Below are 22,690 nucleotides of genomic sequence, written 5' to 3' on the forward strand. Positions count from 1 at the left end.
CCACAAACTACCACAACCAAAGTAAACATCCTAAATACCGTGCACAATGCACAACGAAGTCCTAACCACCTATGTTGAAACTTATCAATCACTAAAACCTTTGACAGTTCATAAGTCCTACATTTTGAAGAAGATCATCATCAAAATCTAAAGTGCAAAACTTAACATGGCTAAAGCCTATGGGGACTTGTCATCGAGATTCACAAAAGACTTTAGTTTTCAATCACCAAGTGCCACAAACTGAGTGCTCTTTAAAGTTGAGTCAAAGTGACAACGATTCTACACACCAATTGGCACTCCCAAAACCATTCGATTCCACCTCTGCTCCTCTCTATATCTTCAATCGTTCCGATCAAATCCCATGAAGATCACAGTGATGACAGCGGATGATCGCCTACTCAGTCTGGACGTCGAGCCCGACGAACTGGTTGATTTCGTTATCATCCCGTGTGGCTTTGTTTCCAATTGTAGTCTTGTGGGATACTTCCCAGCATCCTGAAAAGGTGCCCGCTTGGACGTCAAGTCACCGCCTTCCTAGTTGCCTTTTAGTTCACATCAAACTCCCCCGTCTTTTGCGCAAGTCATCGTGTGAATTTAATTCGAACTGCTAAATTTATCGACAAATCCTTTGAAGAAGTCTAGTTTGCGAAAGCTATAGATGGACTTGTCTAAAAGAGAGTCGAGGCTCTCGTGCTATAAGCCTGGAAGATGTCGCAAGCATAAAGATTGACTGTTGCTCTGCTTTTGTATTCAAATTGGCAGCAGGCAAACCGACTGGTTGTGAAATTTGCTGACGTTGCTATGCTGTGTGCTAATGTTCTATTCTCTCATCCTCTGTCGTATCAACACTTAGTCTTCTGGTTTTGCATTGTTTATCGTCTTACTACAAATTTATTATTGGATTCAATTTTTCTCATATATATCCATGGTGGATTTTGTCTGTTGGTTGAGCAGGTGGAAAATGTAAAGGCTCTACTCGAGGTGGAAGTAAGTTAAATGACAATGCTCAGTATTTTATAAGTCCTGATCTCTACCTTTGTTTGTCACAGTTCCGAGATTGCTCTGTAAAGTTTCCATTTCGCTTTCTCTTTCTTTTTTTAAACTCTTATATATTCTGGATCATATTAACTTCTAGATTCTTGACAGCAAATCTGTTGTTTGGTTTCACGTGCAGACTGCAGTTCCTCTTGACAAGCAACAGTTGCTGCATCATGGAAGGGAGATTGCTAACTCTGCACGCTTGAGTGTTATAGGCGTTGTTGAGGGGGATCTAATAATGATGGTCTCTACACACTCTAGGTATGCATTCATACCCTGGCTGTGGGATAACGTACATCTGCAGTTAAATTCTTAAAGACTGGTCACAAGGTAGAATAGCTTGTCCTGTTCATAACCGAGGGGCACAAAATAAAATTGTGCAGAGAGATGTGGAACAATTTTAAAGTAATGGCTTAAGTTAACATTCTTAACCATGCCAAATAGGTGACTTCTATTTGCGAAGGTACAGCAAGTCCGGTAATGTCATCACTGTTGCACCCTACAGTGCCTCGTTCACATTTCAAACCTTCACAGATAGATTGCATGAAATAAAAAGTCCTGCAAGTGCCGATGTCCCTGCAGGTGGTTAAGAACGAGGGAAAAAGGGGCTGTAGACGTCATTGGAGCTTTGTGGGGATAGGAAGTGATTTTCAGCAAGGAAAAGGATTTGTGGTTTCTGGTTGGCCCATTAAGAGAAGCCTTATACAAGGGCACCTTCCCTCGTCCATGTCTTCTCTTTAATTTGCCACGGCAGCTCCTTCATTTGCTTGTATGAAGAAGCATAGAGGAGAAATTGGATTATTGGAGCAGCCACTTGGGAAACATTAGAGCCTTGGAGACCTTATCCAGTAAGTTTTACCTTTGATGCTTATACTTGTACCCTTTGGCACTTGAACTTACAGCAAATGCGGCATTAAAGGACCTATTACAGTGTTTAGAGCAGCTCGATGCGGCATTTTAGGTTATTAGATATCTCTATTGCATTATATAGTATGGCTCCTGCACCATAGGGTGACACAGGCTTCCTTGTCTGGCTTTGTCCTGTCCATGGCACTGGCAGCAGAGGGCGACCAGAGATGTTGGTATGCACGTATTTGCAGGTGGTTTGAGAGCGGGCTACACATAGACAGGTTACTCCCTTCCAGTACAATGTTTGAGGCCCCTTCCATCCCGCTTACGTATCACGAGGTGAACCAGGTCATTCGAGATGATCACTATAACACACTGCAATTCAATTGCAATAAGTATACTTCCTTACAAAAGGTATGGGTACTTGAACCACAACAGTCTTGTCGTCATGAAGGGTAACAACATCGGTTAAGGACTACTGTTATCGCAGAATCCGAATCAAGTGTGCGAATCATGTTGCATGGGCAAGCAACATAGGAATCCATTTTCACGAAACCACAAATTTTTTTCAATTAATGCACAGTTAGGGGAAAAGTAGAGAATCGTCACTTGGTATAAAGTGGTATTACATCTCTTTTATTGATAGTTATTCAAGGAATACCTGGATTTATTTACTAAAGGAGGAAAAATGAGATGCTCAGAGCATCTCTATAACTTTCAACCTTGTGTGGACAAACACATCAAGACATTGAGATGTGATAACGGTGGTGAGTAATCTTACATGTTCAACAATTTCTGCAGATTTCATGGGATTAGAAGAGAATTTACGTGCACATACATACATTGCTCAACAGAATTTGTTGTAGAATATAAAACCAGAGTCATTGCAGAAGCTACGTGTGTATGATGGATGAGAAAAATTTACCACATTCTTATTGGGTAGATGCTTCCAAGACTGCCTCATGAATAGAAGTCCAACTGCCATACCACAGAACATGGTTCCAAAATTAGCCCTTTTTACAATTCTAATCATTAAGAGGCCAAAGGTATTCACAGGTCTAAAAAATTCACGTCCCCAAGACAAAAAGGGCTCTCTGTTCAATTTGTCTCAACTTCAACTGTTTGCATAAAAGCTTTGCCTTTTCTTGGACTAGCTGCACTTGATTGACTGGAGCATGAGCTACTGGTTAATGAGTCACCTTGACTGCTCACTCCCTGCTTATAGGCCTCTCGTATGAAACCATTCCATTACAAAGGTGCTGGATTGGACATTTGAACAATTGCTGGCTGATCATAAAGCTTCTATCTTCATCAACAATAACATCACATGAGAAAATCAACTGCATTTGGACCTGTTCCTAACTGTGTTTTGAAATGATCTGACTCTTGTAAGACGACAATCTAATCAGGCGTGTGACTCGAAAAGATGAATGAGTTGCTGCTCAGTGTATCTTTGGCTTTAATGCAGTTCAGGAACCTCTACAGCTGGGCACCTAGCTCTGAATCCAGATGGATCTGCTGTCAATCCTAAAGCTTTGCAGCAGCATCTCCGGAATGATGCAAAAGTCATTAGCCAGTTGCTTGAGGTAAGAGGTCATTCTCCTTTGTGACAGATTTTAGTTCTTGGTGGATGATGCTTGTGCACCATAGTGATTGCTGTTTTGCTTGAAGCAGAAGAATCCAGAGCTAGCTCAAGCAGTGCTTGGAGATGATGTAGGCGCCCTGCAAAATTTTCTTAGGCAGCAGCACATCCAAAAGATGGAGTTTGAGCGAAGGCAGCAAGAACAAATAGTAAGTGTTGTACTTTGGTTGGGTCATATGCTGAGTTAACAAGTCTGTAGGGATCAGGTTTTCTATGACACGATATAATGAAGTCGAACACCTATAGGGCAAAAAGATTGGTAGAGTTGTGGCAGTTACATCCTAGTGATGCAACTGTATTAATTCAATTATCTCAAGCAGCATTGTGTAAAGGATGATATTTGGTTGAATTTGTATGGGATATAATTGTCAAATCCAATGCTTGGTTGAAGATTATTTGCCTTACTTCCGGCCAATGTGGGTAGAGGATGGAAGGGCACTTCGATGGGTGCCACCTGCTGGAAGAGGGGGCCGCTCAACAAGCCCACGCGTAGTGTACAATTGACTACCAACTGTGAGATGCGTCCTTCCATTGTGGGGCTATGGCATATAGCTATGAAAGACACCTCCAGAATGGACTCGAGAATGGAGCTGGAGAGGATCTTCATGCTTAGGGACTGGATGGGCTGAACTCAGTTGCTGCTGTCTGACTGCTGTAGAAGATTCTGATGGTGTCCTGCCCTCTGCTGTGTACCTGCTGAACACTGCTTATGCTGCTGCTGGTCTGGCCTCCGGGTCATCTGTAGGGCTGGAGAATGTGCTGGGAGCTGATGGTAGGACTTGGGCTGGGAGGTGTTCTGGCTGACCAGTCTGTGGATCTGGCCAACCAGACTCCTGACCTAGCCGACCTATGACAGATCTGGCTGACCCGATCTATGGTTTGGCAGACCAGAACCAGCTGTCCCTCTGGCCTATAAATAGCTGGGCTTCCATGCGGTGGATGCTGACTGCTCCAGGCTGCTCCACTCATTCTTCTGTTGCTGCCTACTGCTCCAGTGCTCCACCAGAAGACTGCTGACTGCTCCAGACTGCTCCAGGCTGCTGCTGGGTCCCAGACAGCTGATGGTGCTGTGACCATGAACACCTACCCTACATGCTTGGCCTGACAGGTAAGCCTAATCTCCTACCCTAATCTCACGGCGGCAAAGGCCCACCTCTGGCCCTTAGACGCCTCACAACAGTGTTCTGGCCTAGCAGTCTAGCCATGCCCTAACTGACACAAGATTGCCACTGCATCTGTAGAAGATGATGTGATATTTTTTGACTTTCTTGGATAAAAACATATATTTCTAAACAATGCGAGGAATTTTCAGGACAGACCAATGACTGCCACCAATAGCATTTTGTGACCCCCTATATCTGATGCTAAGGCAAGGTTAAAAACACACTTTTCAGAGCTCATAAAAAAAGGAAACTTCATTTTCTAAACGTTCATCTTTCTATTTTGTATGATCACAAATGGAATATCATTATTTGACGCGCAATTAGATTGTAGATGGCCTGGCATTTTCACCAGCGAAAATTTTAAACTATCCAAAAACAAAATCTGTTCTAGCCAACCTTTGAGTGTTAAGTATATTGATGATAGAAGGCAAGCTAATGTGGGTGATTTCTCGACGAGTATGTGGCGTTCTGTAAGCTCTATTGGCCAGAATTTTATCCAATCTTACCCTTTATTTTGTTAATTGATATAAAATCAATTTGTCATAACATGTAATCTTTAGAAAGGAATGTGATTAAGCAAGTTAATGTTAGGGTGTAACATCAGTCATCACTATCTCTTGGTGAGTTAAGTAGACGATTCATCTCTATGCATGATATATTCGTAGAGGATTCATTGATTTAAGGTACAAGTATTATGCAAAACTTGGAAGACTCTTAAATTCTAGAGGCGATAGAGGGAATGCCTTTGAAAAAGAAATGATAATTTTAGCCTTTCTCAAAATCTAGTGGAGCATAGTCTTCATCCAAGACTGGGATCTCGTAGGGCCTTATTGAATCTTTCATCACCCTCATCATGAGTTGGACCATAAAAAAATCTAATGTGTATTTCTTTTATAGTTGAACTGGTTAGTAGCTATAGAAGTTCATCCTTTGCCAATAGTTGGTAGGAGCTTCAGAGGGCTTCTATAGGCGATACAATAGATATCTTGATACTTCAAGTGCACATGGCGTCGGGATATGAATGAGTTTTAGCCCTTTAACATTCCTTTGATGTGGAGAACTCATGTCAAGCCCTTTAACATTCCTCATTACTAACATAGTCATACACCTAACATTGTATGGAAACCTAAAGTTATGTTACGAGGTTGTCCTAGCTCTCGTGCAATCTCACATGTAGTTCGTGAGTTGCCTCCCTCACTTCCTCTTCCTCCACTTCCTCCTCCTTTAGTTCCTTTAACTTCCTCAGTTCCAAGAGTTTTTGCTTTTCGAGACTATAAAAGAAGACTACTCTACCTAGATAGGTTAATGTCACTAGGTCTTTTTTCAATAAAAGTTTTTGAAAAATATAATGTCAAAGTTCTTTTTGAACTTCAATACACCTTGGAAAACTTCTCTTTTGAGGATTTGAATCTAAATAAGCTCCATTATATACAACTTAAAACTTCGTTGGATTGCTTCTTAAAAGTAAAAGCTTCCTTTCAAAGCAAAGAAGTCTATCTAAATAAGGAACTCTTGATTTGTATTTTTACTTCTCCCTCACTTGACAAGATAGGCTTAAACTCCATTTTGAAGTCTCATGAAGTAATGGATTCTCGAGATCCCTCATTTTGCGAGAAGAATTTGGAAGCATCCAGTAGTAGCTTGGAAGTATGTAAAAACTTTAGGACAAAAGGCTTTCAACTATGGAGAGATAGGTAAAAGGCTTTCAGAGCATTCAAAATCTTCTATCTTAAAGAACCTTGTTGTTGTAAAAGTAAGAGATTCCAAAGCTTTATTGATGCTGATTTAGGACATGTAGTCACAGCTGATACCTCAATTTTGCTTTCTAGTAACCTAAGAGACCTTTTCATGAAAGGCACGAAATTTCGATTGTACTCTTTTAAAGAGTCTTGCCTTTTAAAAGCTATCGACAAGGGAATCTCAAAGTTTGTTTTGCAATTATAAGAATGTTTAGGAGTTAAAAATATCTTATCAGAATGGAAAGGGAAGATTTTGAAGAAAGTTGCTTTGAAACTAGAAGAAGTCCCTTCGGTTAATCGCTCAAAGACAAGTAACCATCTTTCTAAAGAAGATGAAACTCTTCTTCGAAAATTCCATAGGAATTTTGTCATTTCTTATGTGGACAAATGTTCCAATAACTTTGTTTTTATTTGCAAAAAGTTTTACTTAGAATGTCTTTTGAGAGAAGTGAACTCGTCTGCCAAAACTTACGCCCTTGCCTTAGTTTCTCAAAAGGATTTGATCTCAAAACATCAGAGTTTTTGCAAGTCTTCTGGGTTTGTTTGCAATCCAAGATGTCTCTAAATGGCTAAGCTACTGCTTCAAAGCCATGTTGCCTAGTGTCCATGAAATTTGGAGGGACTTATTAAAAGAGGCAGATGTCCCCTCGCACTCAAGCTGGATTTTAAATGACTCTGTAGGAGTCACTCCTGTTGTAACGAAGCATTCAGGAAAAAGAGTCTCCTATTCTCCTTCAAACCTATGATTTTACCATGCTTTACACAAAGATCGAGCTGGAAGACCTGAAGTTTAGAATTAAAAAGCTAGTGGCTAAAGTTTTCAAGCTGAGATTTGACAAAGATAGATGTCTCTTCGTATTACGTGAGATCTTGGTGAGTACTACTATCCTCAGTGGTAGGAGAATTGTTCAAATCTCCACATATGAAAGCATTACCTCTCCAGGGATAAACGTGTCAGATAATGCCTCATTTCAGCCCGAACTGCAAAAGTAGAAGAGGCATAAATTGAAGTGAATTCATAAGTATCCCCATTTATGAAGCATCTGACAATGAGGTGATGACAATACGGGTCATTATATACCATCCGCGGCTGTAAATTATGATGAATGAGCATAGCATAATAGATATGAAATCCTACAAAGAAACCTTCACGGCCTGCAAAAGGGTGCTGACTATTTTCTTGCAAACAGACAATATGTAGCTTGTGAGCAATTATGTAATCCCAAAGGAGCCCTTCCATTAAATTATATTGCAAGGGCCCTGAACATTATACATGAAGCATTTGAGGGTATGTACAGATGCATCATGACAACAAAGCTATTCTTGCAAGGCCTTGCCAAACTGTGGTGGGCCAGTAAATTCTTGAGAGGCCTTTCCTTGCTCATCATTAGATATAGATTCGAGGGAAGAAACATGATTCTCCAAAGGCATAGCTTGCATATGTGGTAAACACAGTTGATAAGCACAAACCATAGTAGACCAAAGTCTGCCAATCCCAAACCCATCTGCCGCCAGAGACTTCTTGGAAGAGGACGCATTCTTTGTCAAATTTCTATTAGTCATTGTCAGCGGCTTGAATACTTTTTTAGGCGATTGCTATCTGATGAAGAGGCATTCTCACCAGACATTTTACCCCGTGCCTTAGCAGGTGACACATGCATTTTAACCTTGCCTTTTTTATCCATCGAGGGAGGCGATGCATTCCCTTAAGCACGGGACGCAGTGTCGCTGTAGGCTTTGCCAGAGAAGCATCAATCAGGTGTGGAGCTGCATGGGGGATCTTTCAATAAAACTTGTACATACATCCAAATTTGCCACATTCAAAACAAGAACCCACAAAATTTTCCCATTTCAATTTGAAAAAAACCTTGGGATGGTGTTCCCACCATATCAACCTGAAGAGCCACATGTAGAGGGGTGGGTCTATTAGTGTCCCACAACACACAAAAACGATTTATAGAGCCAGTAGAACGTGGGGGACAAACTACTTTCCCCAATGCTTTAGCCAGGTAAGGCAATGCAGGTAAAGGCAAGTCTACCACCTCAACCCATACCGGGCATCGGTGACAAATAACACTGCTCGGCACAATTAGCTGACTCTCATGTTAACCAACCATGAAGATAATCAAAAGGACCCCAATCACAGCCATGAATCCTGAATTCTTGAAGCCACTTGATTTCGATTGGTCAGCCACATAGATTGAATAGAAAAAGGGTGTGTTTTATTCATGGAAAATTCACAGATTAGGGACTTTTCAATTAGGCCTTGAACGCACGTGATATAGAGGATTTACATATAGTGAACCCCCCAAGTCTATTAATCACAATCATGTAGCATCCATATAGGGAAGGTGACAACTTGCTGGATTATTCATTGGACGTTTTCTCTTTTAGAGATGCTAAACTAGATGGTTGTCCATTGGTCTATCCATTCCTTCTTTGGAAGTATAAGAGCAATGGTTGAAATTTTTTCCTTAAGAGAGGCTAGACTAGATGGGTCCTTGTTGACCAAAAAGTTTAGAAATCAACAAAGGCCCTTATAAAGGCCATTTTTTCTAGGTCTTTGCCACGTCCAATGCGTGTGAAAGGAATTGTCTCGTGAGTGTGTGGCCAGCTCCAAATAACCTTAGAAACCAAAGTACCCTTAGGTCACGCGAGGCTAATGCCCCAATGAATATTAACCCTACATGGCACGTGGAACACTAGTGCCAGGGTCACTTGGCAGACGGTGATCTTGCCCTAGGCAAAGGGAAGGCTTGGCATTATTGACCTAGAGATACAAAACTTGCCTTTGGGCCTTGACCCATAGCCCGGATACACATCTTATTGAGTGTAGGTAAGCACCATTGAGCAACTTGTCTCAAATGCCACCAACTTGTCTCTGCCATAATCCTCAAATACCACTAACCAAATGGTCTAACAAGCACCCCTTCTTTCTTGAAGGTCCTCGCATGAATTTGCATATGTTGACTTTGAAGACATAATCCATAACAAATTTATTATTCATTGGCTGCATGCTTATGGACCTTTCCCCTTTATAATTACTGCATTGAACTTTGTGGCTTTACTTGGTAGAACTTGTCCGACAACTACCCCTTATTAGCATTGACAAGTGGTTCACTGTTGTGGGCATTGGCATAGTTGAAACAATCAACATGGCTGGTATTTGACCCATTAGAAAAGGCACCCATAAGAGAATCGCATCTATCCATGCAATGCCATTGACACGCATTGATGTGTATTTTGGGAAAGAAACATCCAAGTCGTCGTTCATGCAACTGATTAGCCTCTTTGTTCAGATTTGTACTATAACTTTTGACATTTTCCATGAACATAAAGGGTCCTTCAAAATCAGTATGTCCTTGGCAAGACACAAGCTGATCACCATTATGCTTATCCTCATCTAGTAACGCATCAAAACTGTGTGAAGCTATGTGATCTTAGGCCTGTTAATTGTATGCATGCTTCATTTGCCAATATTCATTAATAATCATTAGAACACTATTACATTATGCGCCAATTTGATGGGTGACATATGTTTTATATATATGATGAGCACCGACCGAGATTATGGGTGTGAATCATCTAAGTAGATAGAAGCCGTCTAGCTGAAGCCACTTCTTCAGACGGCACCAAATTTGGACATGTAAAACTTATTTTATCAATGGAATTCAAAGAGTCATGCATTAGACACCTAGGTAAAGGGTAGACTCATGAGAATGCGCTTTAGTCAGAGACCTTAAGGGGGGAACCTTAGTCATCTAATTGGGCTAAGTGCATCCCAATTGTGTAAAGGGGGTGGTGGTACGAAGAGATGTGAGATTCTTCATGTCTCATTGTGTGCTTTCTTGTCACATTCACTCACCTCACCCACATCCACTTCGTACACACGTTGCATGTGTTGTATGCTTGAGCAAGAGTCAACATAAGACCAGTCGTGGCACTCTTCCCCATTGGAGTGCCATAATCTGAAGCATTCACCAAAGAGAAAGTACTTTGCATTTCATTCAATGTCACTTACGGGTGGATCAATTCCATCACCATGCATAAAGCCATTCTTCCACTGCTGTCCACTTGGATGCTGCTGGAAATGGTGACTATCAACATAAGAAACTTGTGTGTAGTCTACCCACCATCATTATAAGTATGCTCATCTGCAAAAGCATCATCTCTTGTTTGGAGACATAGGTGAAGAAAAAGACGAAGGCAAGCTGCAAAATCCAAGATATGATCGACATCATGGTGGTGGATAACATGCACGACTTTCTCTTTTGATCAATAAATCTTTCTTTCAAAGCAAGACTGATGCAATTTTGCTGTGTAGGCCAAGTGTTCATGAAAGATCTTTACATGTAGGGATCATGATGTTGGTGACATAACTACCAAAATTTTGTGATTCTTCGAATGGTGAATGTGTTATTTCCATGTGGTTTTCAAGATATGGTACTGTGTATATCCACGTGAAGGCATGAGAATCATCCAAGTTGTCATCGAGTGAGATATTTTCAGACTATTGATGGTGTAATTACAACTTCAATGATTGTTAAAGAGAGGAAACTTATTACAGCTATTCTTATTCTCATTTATTCTTATTATTATTTTAATTCTTTTCTTTTTGTTAATTTTTTTTAAAAAAATTTATTTTATTTTCTTTGTAGATTTTTGATCTTTAGAACAACAAAAATTCTAAATTTGTATGATTGGACTTATTCTAGTCTTACAAAGGTAATATATATAACTATGTGAAAAAGTAATCTATGAGCCCAAGTGATGGAGCTCATAGAGATGAACATCTGGAGGTGTTATGTCTATGAGCAAATTCCAATGGCGTTAGATATTCATGTTTTGATTTCAGATGCAATGCGGCTAGTGGCATTCTGGCATGTGTACAGCAGTTAACCCATATGTTGTTTGTGTCCAATTTAGGTATTACATGCAACGGAAGCTAACATGCAGTCTAGTTTATTCTCTCTCCAACTGCTTCCTCTCTTGTCCATCTCTATTGCATCTCTATGTGCATGAGATTTTCATCTGGAGTCTCTTTTGCTCACTCCCATTTGATTTATAGAGCTCACTCCAAAGGCACCTTTTTTCCAAGGACATGGAAAATGAGCAGAGGAAGGAAGAAATTCTTGGCAGACATATAAATTTGATAGCATCATAATGTAGGATAGGAGATGACTTTTTCAATAAAAAATATTGAAGCGTCTCTTCAGGTAGGATAGCATCCTTTGATGGGAAAGGGTCGGGGTCTTTTGTGGTCCATTTCTTGAAATCAATCAACTTGTGTCCCTTTTCATTCATCTAGATTAGATGGGTTAGGTTGTCATGGTATTGATGTTTCTTTTTCTGGATCCATGTGAATGTTGTCAATAAAATCTGTGTTCCATCTCAGAGTTGTGTATGTGATACAGGCTTTACTCAATGCTGATCCCTTTGATGTGGATGCTCAACAAAGAATAGAGGATGCAATCAGGCAGGTGTGTGACTAACAAAGTTTGGGAAGATGGATGGTTCTCTGCAGCAATTGCTGTACCTCAATTACAACATAATGTGCAGAAATATTATTATCTTTGCTCCACCAAGCTTGTCAAGTGCCGGAATCTAGTCAAGCATGATTGGCTAAATGTGCTCTATGTTCTCATCGCTGCAGAAAAATATTGATGAAAATTGGGAAGCAGCTCTTGAGCATAATCCTGAAGCTTTTGCACGGGTGGTAAGTAAATGCAATAAGCTGTGCAATTGATAAATGCATCCTCCTGCATTCGTGTTCACTACCGCCCATTTAAAGATACTGTGTGTATTTTCATCCATGGACGTGAAACACCTTTGTTTTGTAGCTATATCTGAGTCTTTCTGTTGTTAAGCCTTGGAGCATAAAGAAATAGGACAATGAAGTTTGGAACAAGTTTAATGTATTTTCTGATTTGTGGTTGGTTTGTTAGCCCGCATCCTTTTTGGAGAGGTGTCGCTTTCAGTATTAAAGCCCTTGTAAGGTGTTTGATGTTGGTCTGTTTGATTTTTTGACTTATTTCCATTTTCGGCAGCTGTTGCCCTTACAAATTTACACAGTACAAAAGCCCTTGCAATGTGTTTGAGTGTGCCCTTGAGAGGTGTTTGAGCATTGTAAATCAATTGCTAAGAACAAAACTACATCTAAAATTTTGAAGTCTTTAGGTCAGAGCATGTTGTTACATTGATTGTTGTGGTGGAACTATTGTATTTTTGTAGAAAGAGAGTTTCTCAAGGAACCAGAAGGCATTTACTTTAAACAAAGGGAAGGGGTCAAAGAGCAGTTACAAGGGCAGTGGGGAAGAATGGGGTTGCAGGAGGGAGCAACCTGAGCTCAACCTATGAAATTTAATACACTTCCCTTAGCCACTTGTCTACCCCCAGCCCCTAAAATCCTGTAAGCTGATTCAGATGTACTGACAGCCTGTTTAAAAGACAGCTAGGTCTACCACAGACTGCGTGTAAAACTCTAGTTCACGAAAAGTACTAATTTGTGAGGGGAGGTCGTGAGCTACCGACACTCATTGTAAAGCGAGCCAATGGCCTAGTGTACATCCTTCATGTATCTTTGTTAGCTCAGTCTCTGCTTGAGCTTTTTGGGTTCGTTTCTAGCATTTCTTCCTTGTCTATCCCCTTTTTTGTAACCTTCATTTTTGAGTCCATTTAAATCGGTGATCATTTGGCTGTAGAGCTTGAGAGTGCTAGTTAGGGGTGTTACTATATCAAGGCTCTTGTCAATTCATTCTTACAAGAATAATTTCTATCTTTTATATTTCTCATTCACACACACACACTTTTTTTTTTGGGTGAAATCTTCGATTGATTATATTATATGAGTAGCAACCTCAAAATAAGGTACTACAATTACATCAACTGAAAATTTCAGTATATGCCAAAAAGACCTCATGATCTATGCAGCGGGTCTGCAAGCAATCAAAAAAAGATTGCTGCAGAGAACGCCTAAAAAAGCCAAACAGAGAGAAAGTAGGATCACCAAAGACTTTACAATTCCTGTATGTCCATAAAGTCTATAGTGCCTAGTAGCAAACCCAAATGAAGACAAGATGAAACTCTGCTCTGGATGGATGAAACCCAAATAGCCAGAAGAACTTCCCAAATGGAACAGATGGGAATCTCGCTCATAGGCACTATCGAAGCAGATCAAAAAACTCACGAGAGCACGGACAATGCCAAAACAAGTGAGGCACAGTCTCCGAAGAAGCAGAACATCTGTGGCAAAGTGTAGGAGCAATGTGTCGATGGGCTAATAGCTGTGCAGATGGAAACACTCCCAAAAGAACTCGCAAAAAAAAAACCTGTTGCCGAAGCGGTACTTTATAGGCCCAAAGTTGCTGTAATCTTTTCCTCCACCACTTGGCTGGGCGATGCATTCGCCAAACAGAATCACCTCTCTCTGAAACCCAAGGTTCAGGCAAAATGATTTTATACAATGCAGGTACAGTAATGTGAGATAGCCTCAAAGGACGAGAAGAGGACCTTGGAGAAGTCAAAGTCCAATCTTCTAGCCGGTCCTGGAGTTCCAGAGGAGGAATCGGAACAAAAGGCGAAAGCATAGAAGTAATTTGTCGCCACAAAGGACGATAATGAGAGCTCAATTCATATGTACTGGCTGCTAGAGAAAAGGGGAGCACAGTACCAGCATCATCTATAACATTAGCAACCGAGGGGATGCCTTTAAACGAGACAAAGTAGGAACGTCGAGGTTTCTGTAAAGCCAAGGGAGGCTGAAAGACTTTTGACTAGTGAATGCTTTCAACTCTCAAAGAATTCCCAAGCAAAGATTGCCGTCCATTCCATTCCAGACGAGAAAGAACATGCTTCCAGTCAAGAAGCAAGCGGGAGACAAAAGGGCAGCTAGGCAAAGTGCCATCAGTGCAGCCAAAAAAGAAATCCTAGTGATCGAGTTGCCAATGACCAAATGCAAAAATATTGATATGAGTGACTAGAGTCCTAATCATAAGAGCCCAAGGCTGATCACCTTGCAGAAATTGCAGCAACATTTTTCCCTTGCGGGCAAGAATATGCACATGAATATCCGCGATGTTCAATCCACCATGCATCTTGGGAGAACAAATGTGATGCATCGAAAGTAGCCTGAGATTTTTTTTGCCATGTTTGGATCGCCAAAAGATTTCCATAAAGACAGACATGAAAGATGTAAGATTTGTCTTAGTGAACATGATCAATGGCAAGTAAAATTGAATATATGCCACAAGGATGGACTGCACTATTCGAAGACGAATGTGCAAAGGCCAGGTTGGCAGTTTCCAATACTCAAGCTTTTTCCGAAGCTTAGCCAAAACCCAATCAGTTTGTTGTCGGTGAGTGAGTTTCCACCCCAAAGGGTAACCAAGATGACGAACAAATTGAGTGGGTGGAATGATATCCCCAGGCCATAATAGACTATGCCAGTCTTTGGAATGCAAAGGGAGTAGCTTAGACTTTTGAAAATTAACATGAAGACCAGCTGCCAAACCATAAACAGAGAGGGCCTGTAATTCCAAGCCATGAAGTGATCCTGTAGCCACAAGATGATCAATATATTGCAGCATAGGATGAGTAGCAATGGCATACAGTAAAGCACTTAGAGGGCATCCCTGGCGGACAGAGTCCACTCATCAGAGATATCCCTAGAAAGAATGCAAGCCGCATTGCTATCTCTGTAAAGCCAGTAAATAACATGCTGCATTTTTTGTCCAAACCCCAAAGCTCTCATAGTTTGCGAGATGAAATCCGATTGAACTGCGTCAAAGGCTTTTGCAATATCTACCTGCAAGAGTAGAACATCCTGCTGCGTGTATCTGGCATATTCAATCCCAATATAAGCATTGGCAATGTTATCTGTGATATGGCGACATGGAATAAAGCCATATTGGGAGGGATGCAACCCATCATGCAAATAACCTTTAATCCGATCAACCACCATTTTGGCAATGATCTTGTAAATGACTGGCATGAGCGTGATTGGCCTCCAATCACCAAGTGAATCACATAGCTGCTTTTTTGGAATCAGCTTGAGAAGATCCTTTTTCCATGACACAGGCATCTGTTGATTTTGCCATGCTGTATTTACCAGTTGCAGCAAGGTGAATTTAAGAAGATCCCAGAATGCGAGAAAAAATTCAAGAGTGAGACCATTCCATCTTGGAGATTTCCATCTGCCACAGGATCTCAGTGCATCAGACAATTCCCTTTCAGTGAAGGGATGTTCAAGTTTCAAAGCCTGAGCATCAGACAGAATTGGATGAATATGTTGCAAAAGAAGCTGACGTGCAGACACGACCCCAGGAGAAAGAGTATCCATGTGCCCAAAATGAGTGGAGAAGTGTTGCACACATAAATCAACAAGCTTTGAACGAGATGTTGACCAAGAGCCATCAGGCATCCGGATCCGACAGATATTGGCAGCCTGTCTTTTGTAGTGTAAACTCTTAAAAAATTGCTTGGAAGAGCAGCCTTTATCCAAAAATGCCCGTTGTCTGGATCGAGTTTCCCATTTAGCAAGCTTTCTGCGATCGTTGGATTGAAGAGAGAATTGAGCTTGACATAAGAGCATGCTTTCCTCTGAAGACAAAGGGCGAGGATGAGCAAGCTCAGTCAAACTCTGACAAGTAAATTTGGCATGTGCTACAATCTCCCTTGAGGCTTGCATATAGGATTTGCGATAATCTCGAATAACTGCTTGCATCCGGGCAACAAAAGCCTACCAGGCACAATCCAAACCAATGTGTATCTGATGAGAGAGAGGCTGAATAGCATCAGAACCAAGGCTTTAAAGTCACCATGCTCCAGATAAGTATTATTAATCAGCAAAAGCCTTCGGAAGCATCAGCCTGAGGAGAGGACAAAAGTGCAGCATCTTTTTCAGGAAACAAGGTCCGATTTGTAGTCACAACAGCCCAACTCAAGCCAACACCAGAGTTTTCAGCAGGTGTTTTCCCATGAGAGGATGCACCACTCCAAGTCCGAGAAGGCAAAGGTCGCCCGAGGGAGATCACTTTGCGAGGAGTTTGCCATCCATCAGTCAAAAAAATTTCCCCCTTTCCCTGAGGTGGAGAGGACAAAGGCACAGGAAAAGAAGCATTACCATTTGAGACAGCTGGGGCTTTGCCTTTGTCTTGAACAGAGAAAAACTGTTTGACCCCTTTGTTTTTTACCACAAAAGAGGCATTTGCATTCTTATTCAAAGGCTGAACCTTTTCAGCTTGCACTGGCATCCGTGGAGCTCGGGAAGGGCATTGTGAAGCCATGTGTCCAAATTGCTTGCATTCAAAGCAAGCACTTGCAAACAGCCCCCACTTGAGCTTGTAAAAGGCACTCCCCATGGAAACATTATTCACAGTAACCGAATATGAAGCTGGAGTGGGATGATCCGTATCCCACAAAATGCAGAAGTGATTCGAATTTCCATTGGATCGCGGTGGACATACCACCTTACCAAGGGAAGCTGCAATTTTAGGTAGAAGAGAAGACAAGCATTGAGGAAAATCCACAACTTCTACCCAAACAGGGCAACGATGCCGAATCAATGCCTGATAATCCCGGGTGGGAGACTAGGGTAGGCCATGGACCATCTGTTGGCCATAGAAGAGAGGAGAGTGCTCCAGCAAAACCTGACGGTGCTCCTCATCAGCCATCACACACGCACACACACACTTTTAAAAAAAAAGTGAAATCTTATATTTCTGTGTGGGAGACCTCAAAAAGAGGTAAAAACCCACCAAATAAGTACAAGAAAAAAATTTACAAGTAAAGCCTCAGAGCAAAAGTCATGAGGCAGTCAAGTAAAAAGTTACATATCAAGGTGGAGGAGGATCAAACACAACATCCTCCAGCTTCAAATTATTGCTCTTTAAAAATTGATGCAATGATGAAACCACACCATCAATAAAAACCAGTTGTTTTTTGCCCTTGTGATTCTTCTTGATATAGGCTGGTACTCGAAATTTCTGAATCACAGGGTCAAAAACCTGTTGTCACATGGGATGAAAAGATCCTTGTAAAAAAGGCACTTCTGCATCCCGAACAGAAGAAGACTCTGGCACAGGCATCAGAGGCAAAGGAGCTAGATCAACATGTGTATCCTCCGACGAAAGAGTTGCATCTGATAAAGCAGGACTCGGCATTTCAGCTTCACTTCAAGGATCAACGTGAGAAAGAGCATGTGCAGCATCCTGTATGATCCCCTCTGCAAGGGGCACATCCATATCTAGAGGAGGAGGAGGCTGATGATGCTCAATGGGAGTCGGATCTTGAACTTCAGCAAGAGAAAGATTAACCTGTGATTTTTCTACCTTCCTACAGTAATGCTTCGGAGCAGTAAAAGAAGGCTTATTCTATAAAGCCTTAGCAAAAACCGCAGGAGAAGGAAGAGTAAACTTTACTGTCGAAGAAGGAGCAGGAGGAGTGGTCATGGAAGCCGAAGGGCAAGCACGTGCAAAATGACCAACTTGCCGGCACCGATAACATGCTGTAGGAAAAGAGGCAAAATGCAGCTTGATGTGCATCAGATGACCAAATCCCAAATCAAGATCCAGAGTAGAGGGCATGGGCTGCATCATATCCCATAAAATACAAAGGCGAACATCCCGAGTAGCTTGCAAAAACTCTTGTCATGTAGAGGCCTCCTAAAAAAAGCTGCAAGAGTAGGAAGATGCTGAAGAAGAGGCAGAGGCAACGCTTTGAGGGTAATCCAGACTGGACAGTGAGTCAGAAGAGAGGCAGATGGATCAAATAGTGGATCCCAGGGCATCACATAAGCAAAGAAACTAGCCCCATGAATACCAGCACGACTGACAAGTTGCTCCACCACATCAGTCGAAGAGCAGTGGGCATAATAAAAACCTTTGCCTAGAAAGACAAAGGAGGAAAGGCTATCCTGACCCACTGCAACTTCAGCCCAACGACGAAGTTGAGCTGCAGATAAAACCCTACCCATAAAGTAGAGATAGACCCCAAACTGCTGAGCCAGAAACTAGAAGGGCAGAGTCCAAAGAACAAACAAGCTGTGAACCCGATGAAGGAACATCTGTGACAGAAGCAAAACACATTAGGCGAAGAAGGTCCAGTTGAAGGGAAGACGAAGGACCATCCGCGATATCCAACTTTGCCAATTTAACCAAGGTGGAAGGAGGCAAACCACCACGCTCTGCTGAAAGAAGACACGTGCAGGAGGAGCAGAGGTAGAAGGGGGGGCTGAAGCAGAGAAAATGAAAGAGCCATCTATCGGAGCAGCAGGAAGAGGGGAGGAAGAGACATCAGGAAAAGACTGTACAAGACCCGGCGTGAGAAGAGCAAAAGGTTGCAGAGACAGAGGGGAAGACGAATTTGGTACGGAATTTGGCTGTACGGACATGGGAGCAGGTACAGAAGAAGGAAAAAGAAGGAACCTGTACGGAGAGGGGACCCTGTACGGCCTGCGCAGTGGCAAAGGAAGAGACAAGTGCAGACGGAAGATGTACAGGGGCTGACAAGTGGGGTACGGATGTAGGCGCAGGAGCAGCAACAGGCTGCGGGCAAGGTACAGGGACGGAATTTGGCTGTACGGACATGGGAGAAGGTACAGAAGAAGGAAAAAGAAGGAACCTGTACGGAGAGGGGAGCCTGTACGGCCTGCGCAGGGGCAAAGGAAGAGGCAAGTGCAGACGGAAGATGTACAGGGGCTGACAAATGGGGTACGGATGTAGGCGCAGGAGTAGCAACAGGCTGCGGGCAAGGTACAGGGACGGGTGAGGGAGGGGCTGAGCTCGCCATCACTCACCTCTCTTTCTCTCTCTCTCTCTCTCACACACACACACACACACACACACACACACACACACACACATGCACGCAGACACATGTAGACACACGCACACGCACCTGCACCCGCACACGCGCGTGCGCACACACACACGCACATGCACATATCTATCCTATGGCAATCCGCAGCGCGTGGGTAACCTGTCTGTCCTCGAGATATTGGGGCCTGATGATCAGTCCATCCTCTGATACGCTCAAGAAGAGGACGAGACTCGCAATTGACCGATGCTGATCCTCAATGCATGTGAGACTCTCCTATCCTCGAGGTATTGAGGTCTGATGATGAGACCATGCTTTGAGACCCTCAAGAAGTGGTCATGGTAGAATTGGATCTTGGTGGGGATCTCCTCTCCCCCCCAAGCCCTAGATGTGCGGAGTTGGAGAAGGTCCACCAACCGTATGATACGGTTGATCTCATCTTGTGGGATCATCTCGGGTGGTGCATCCATGCCCGTTATTGCGTAGTTCAATCGATTCTGGTTGCAAATATTCAATTTTTCTTGTCTATGATGATGTTTGATAAGCATGACATATCTTGTTTTACCGCAAAGCCCTTAGGTTGCTTTCAATGGATTACCTTTGCTCACCTAAAATGTATGGGGGACTGAATATCCTCAATATTCACATGCATATTCTTGCTCACAAGGGGAAAGGGATGTTGCAATTCATCCAGGGTAATCAGCCATTGATATATATGATGCGACACTTGATTTTCCACTTCTCTTCTGCTGCATTTGTTCATTGGCAGCCTACCCAATGGGACTTTCTTTTGGTCCACATTGATGGTAGAATAAAAGGATGTTCTTTTGTCACTCACATGCTTTCTGATTGGAAGCACATACTGTTCCATCTTGCAGGGATATTCTTGCAGGAAACTCTTTGCGTTTTGAGAATCTTCATTGGTTGAAGGTGTTCTTGCCTCCACTGGCTTTGCAGGAACCTTGCTGTTCTTATTTTCTTTGGGCCAAAGGGATTTGCATTGTGAATGATGTCGTTGATGCTGCTGGTATGGTGATCTGTTACCTACAGCGGTTGGACAATATGCTTTGGGACAGGATTACAGGCCTTTATGGTATTTGTCACAAATGTTCCATGATTGCCTCAAGGACTGGGTTCTTCATTCGGATGATCCTATTTGTCGTGCATTACCGTTAGCTGATATCACGGTTGCCTCTTTGTATAAGATGTTGTTCCCTCTCTCCCTAGGTTTCTCTTCATGCCAATCGCATTTAGAATATGACACACACCTTTCGGTGGTGGCGGAAAAGATTGCAGCATATTGGGCTCCAAACTCCCTCTTTGGCAAATGTTTTTGTTATGGTGAGTTTTGCTTGGGGTTCTTCCATTCGGACAGATTTTGGCTCGTCATCGTGTTGCTCCTGCCACGTGTCAATGGTATCTGTCCTTGTGGGAGTCTATGCCTCATCTGTTCTGGATTGCCTTGAATCTCATGATTTCTTGCTTCTACTTCAGCAGGGGCTCGTTTTCCAAGTGCTTGCTTTGGCAAGCATTTTTGGTTGTTTGTTTTCATCCTGTAAGGCAAGTGTATGATCTACTGTTTTACTAGGTATGCTATTGGGTACTATGGACGCTATGGAAGGACCACAATCATCGGGTTTTGGTGATCCCTCCTTGGCTAAGTATCAGTACTTTCGGGCATCTCTACGGCAATCATGTTATGATTCTCTACATGCGTGGGATCTTGATTATCAAGCCTTCTTGTCATATAATGAAATCTTCGGAAGTTTGTAGTTGGCTGTCCCCTTTTTGGGACTGCTTTTTGTAATATAGTCTCACTGTATTTCCCTAAAAAAAGTGCCTGTGTGTGTGCTAGGACTCTTAGTTCACATAGGGGGCCTTACCTCCTTTAGAACCTCTTTTGCCATAATTCATGACCTGAAATATTGAAGTAAATACTTGCAAACAGGGTGTACGTGAAAAGCATAGTTGGATCTGAAATGCGCCTCATACGAGAAGAGGCATTAGAGATGTTTGATGATGCCTCTTTATGCGTAAGGGGCGTGTAAGAAAAAAAAGGCAAGGAAAATAAATAAATAATTGAGTGAGTACTTTTGTTGGGATTTTTGAAGGTGTTTTCTCTATTTGTTTGTTGTTTTTTTTGGGGGGGAGGGTGGGTTTGTGGCGGTGGGATTTGGAGGGGAGGTAGGGTATTGACGTTGTGAAGTTGTATTTGTCAGTTGAAAGAACGCAAGTCAAAGAATTTCATATCTTGCATCGTCAAGACTTCTAATCTTTCTAAACATGCATACTGCTGTACGTTGATATGCTTGTGCTCTTAGTCTCTCTAGCTCTACCTTCTCTCTTCATCACATCTCCACCACTGCAAGGCTTCTCCATTGCTCAAGGGGGTGTTCTCATGCTTGATTCATTATCCGTATTCAATCTCTCATGCTCGTCCATGCTCAAGTTTTCAAATTATGTGATGAGTTTAAAGTGATATCATATGTGATATATTAACTCTCCATTGTATTCAGACTTGTAATATGTACCGAGTGTCAAACTTCTCTGGCCTCAGTTCTCATGGCTCAAGGCAATTTACATTTCCATCATGCAGGCTGATCGATGATGGTTATATTTCCTCTGAGTACATATACACGTCTTGTGAATCTGTGATAGTTTTTTAAGTCTATTCCCACCCCCTCCCTGCTCAGGGAAATAAAATTTGAAAACATAACTAATGCCTCTTACGCCTCACAAATTTAGAAGTCTTTAGAGTCTGGTACCTTACGTGGCTCTTAACACTATGGTGTCCTTGGAAATGGTCAACATGAGAGCTTGTGGAGACTTGTATCAATTCTTGCTCATGTTGAAGTGCTCTCAACATATGGTGCCACTATGACATAAAGATGCAAGCAATGTTTCTTATGCCTCTTAGTGATATACATCAGAATGAAACTGAGTTGAAGTGCTCTCAACATATGGTGCCACTTTGTTTTGTTCTGATTTACATCAGAACTAAACTGGGTTGACATGCTTTCAACATATGGTGCCACTATGTCATAAAGATGCTATCAATGTTTCTTGTTATTTACATCAGAATGGAACTGAGTTGAAATATGTGCACTGTTTTTTTTTTCTTTTTTTTTGGGAAAGAAAATTGGAAGGACGAGACCATTTGATGGCTGCTTATACTGTTTTTTTTCTTGAAAAGAAAAGTGGAAGGATGAGACCATTTTGATGGCTGCTCGTACTGTACTTTGGGTGATATAGTGAATGCCTGTTTTGTTCATTACTTCTGTTCCTCATATCTCTTATTCAGATTATGCTTTACGTTGATATGGAGGTAAATGGAGTGCCTATAAAGGTATGATTGGATTTTGAGCTTGTGGAAACTGAGTCGTTATGATGATAATTTTATAGAAAGTAGATTATTAAAACTTTCAAGTACAAGGCATCTGTATGAG

The 22,690-nt window shown here is 42.0% G+C and overlaps 1 protein-coding gene across 4 annotated transcripts in view; it reads left to right on the forward strand.

Annotated features, from left to right (window-relative positions):
• Positions 1–210: 210 nt before the first annotated feature.
• DDI1 (ubiquitin family protein) overlaps positions 211–22,690 on the forward strand; it is an 81,373-nt gene continuing 58,893 nt past the window's right edge. For 3 of the 4 annotated variants that reach the window (XR_015543855.1, XM_087400322.1, XM_087400324.1), the window contains exons 1-8: positions 211–503; positions 955–987; positions 1,175–1,299; positions 3,356–3,473; positions 3,562–3,678; positions 11,846–11,911; positions 12,085–12,147; positions 22,546–22,590. Coding sequence is in view for 3 of the 4 variants with exons in the window: in XM_087400322.1 (XP_087256448.1) it covers positions 387–503; positions 955–987; positions 1,175–1,299; positions 3,356–3,473; positions 3,562–3,678; positions 11,846–11,911; positions 12,085–12,147; positions 22,546–22,590 (684 nt within the window). In the remaining variant the exon portion in view is untranslated. The remainder of the gene's footprint in view (positions 504–954; positions 988–1,174; positions 1,300–3,355; positions 3,474–3,561; positions 3,679–11,845; positions 11,912–12,084; positions 12,148–22,545; positions 22,591–22,690) is intronic. The other variant, XM_087400323.1, reaches the window with a different exon arrangement.

Source organism: Dipteris shenzhenensis, chromosome 29, assembly GCF_047967505.1.
Source record: "Dipteris shenzhenensis isolate YYH24624 ecotype China chromosome 29, Dip_SZ_1.0, whole genome shotgun sequence".
NCBI lineage: Eukaryota > Viridiplantae > Streptophyta > Polypodiopsida > Gleicheniales > Dipteridaceae > Dipteris > Dipteris shenzhenensis.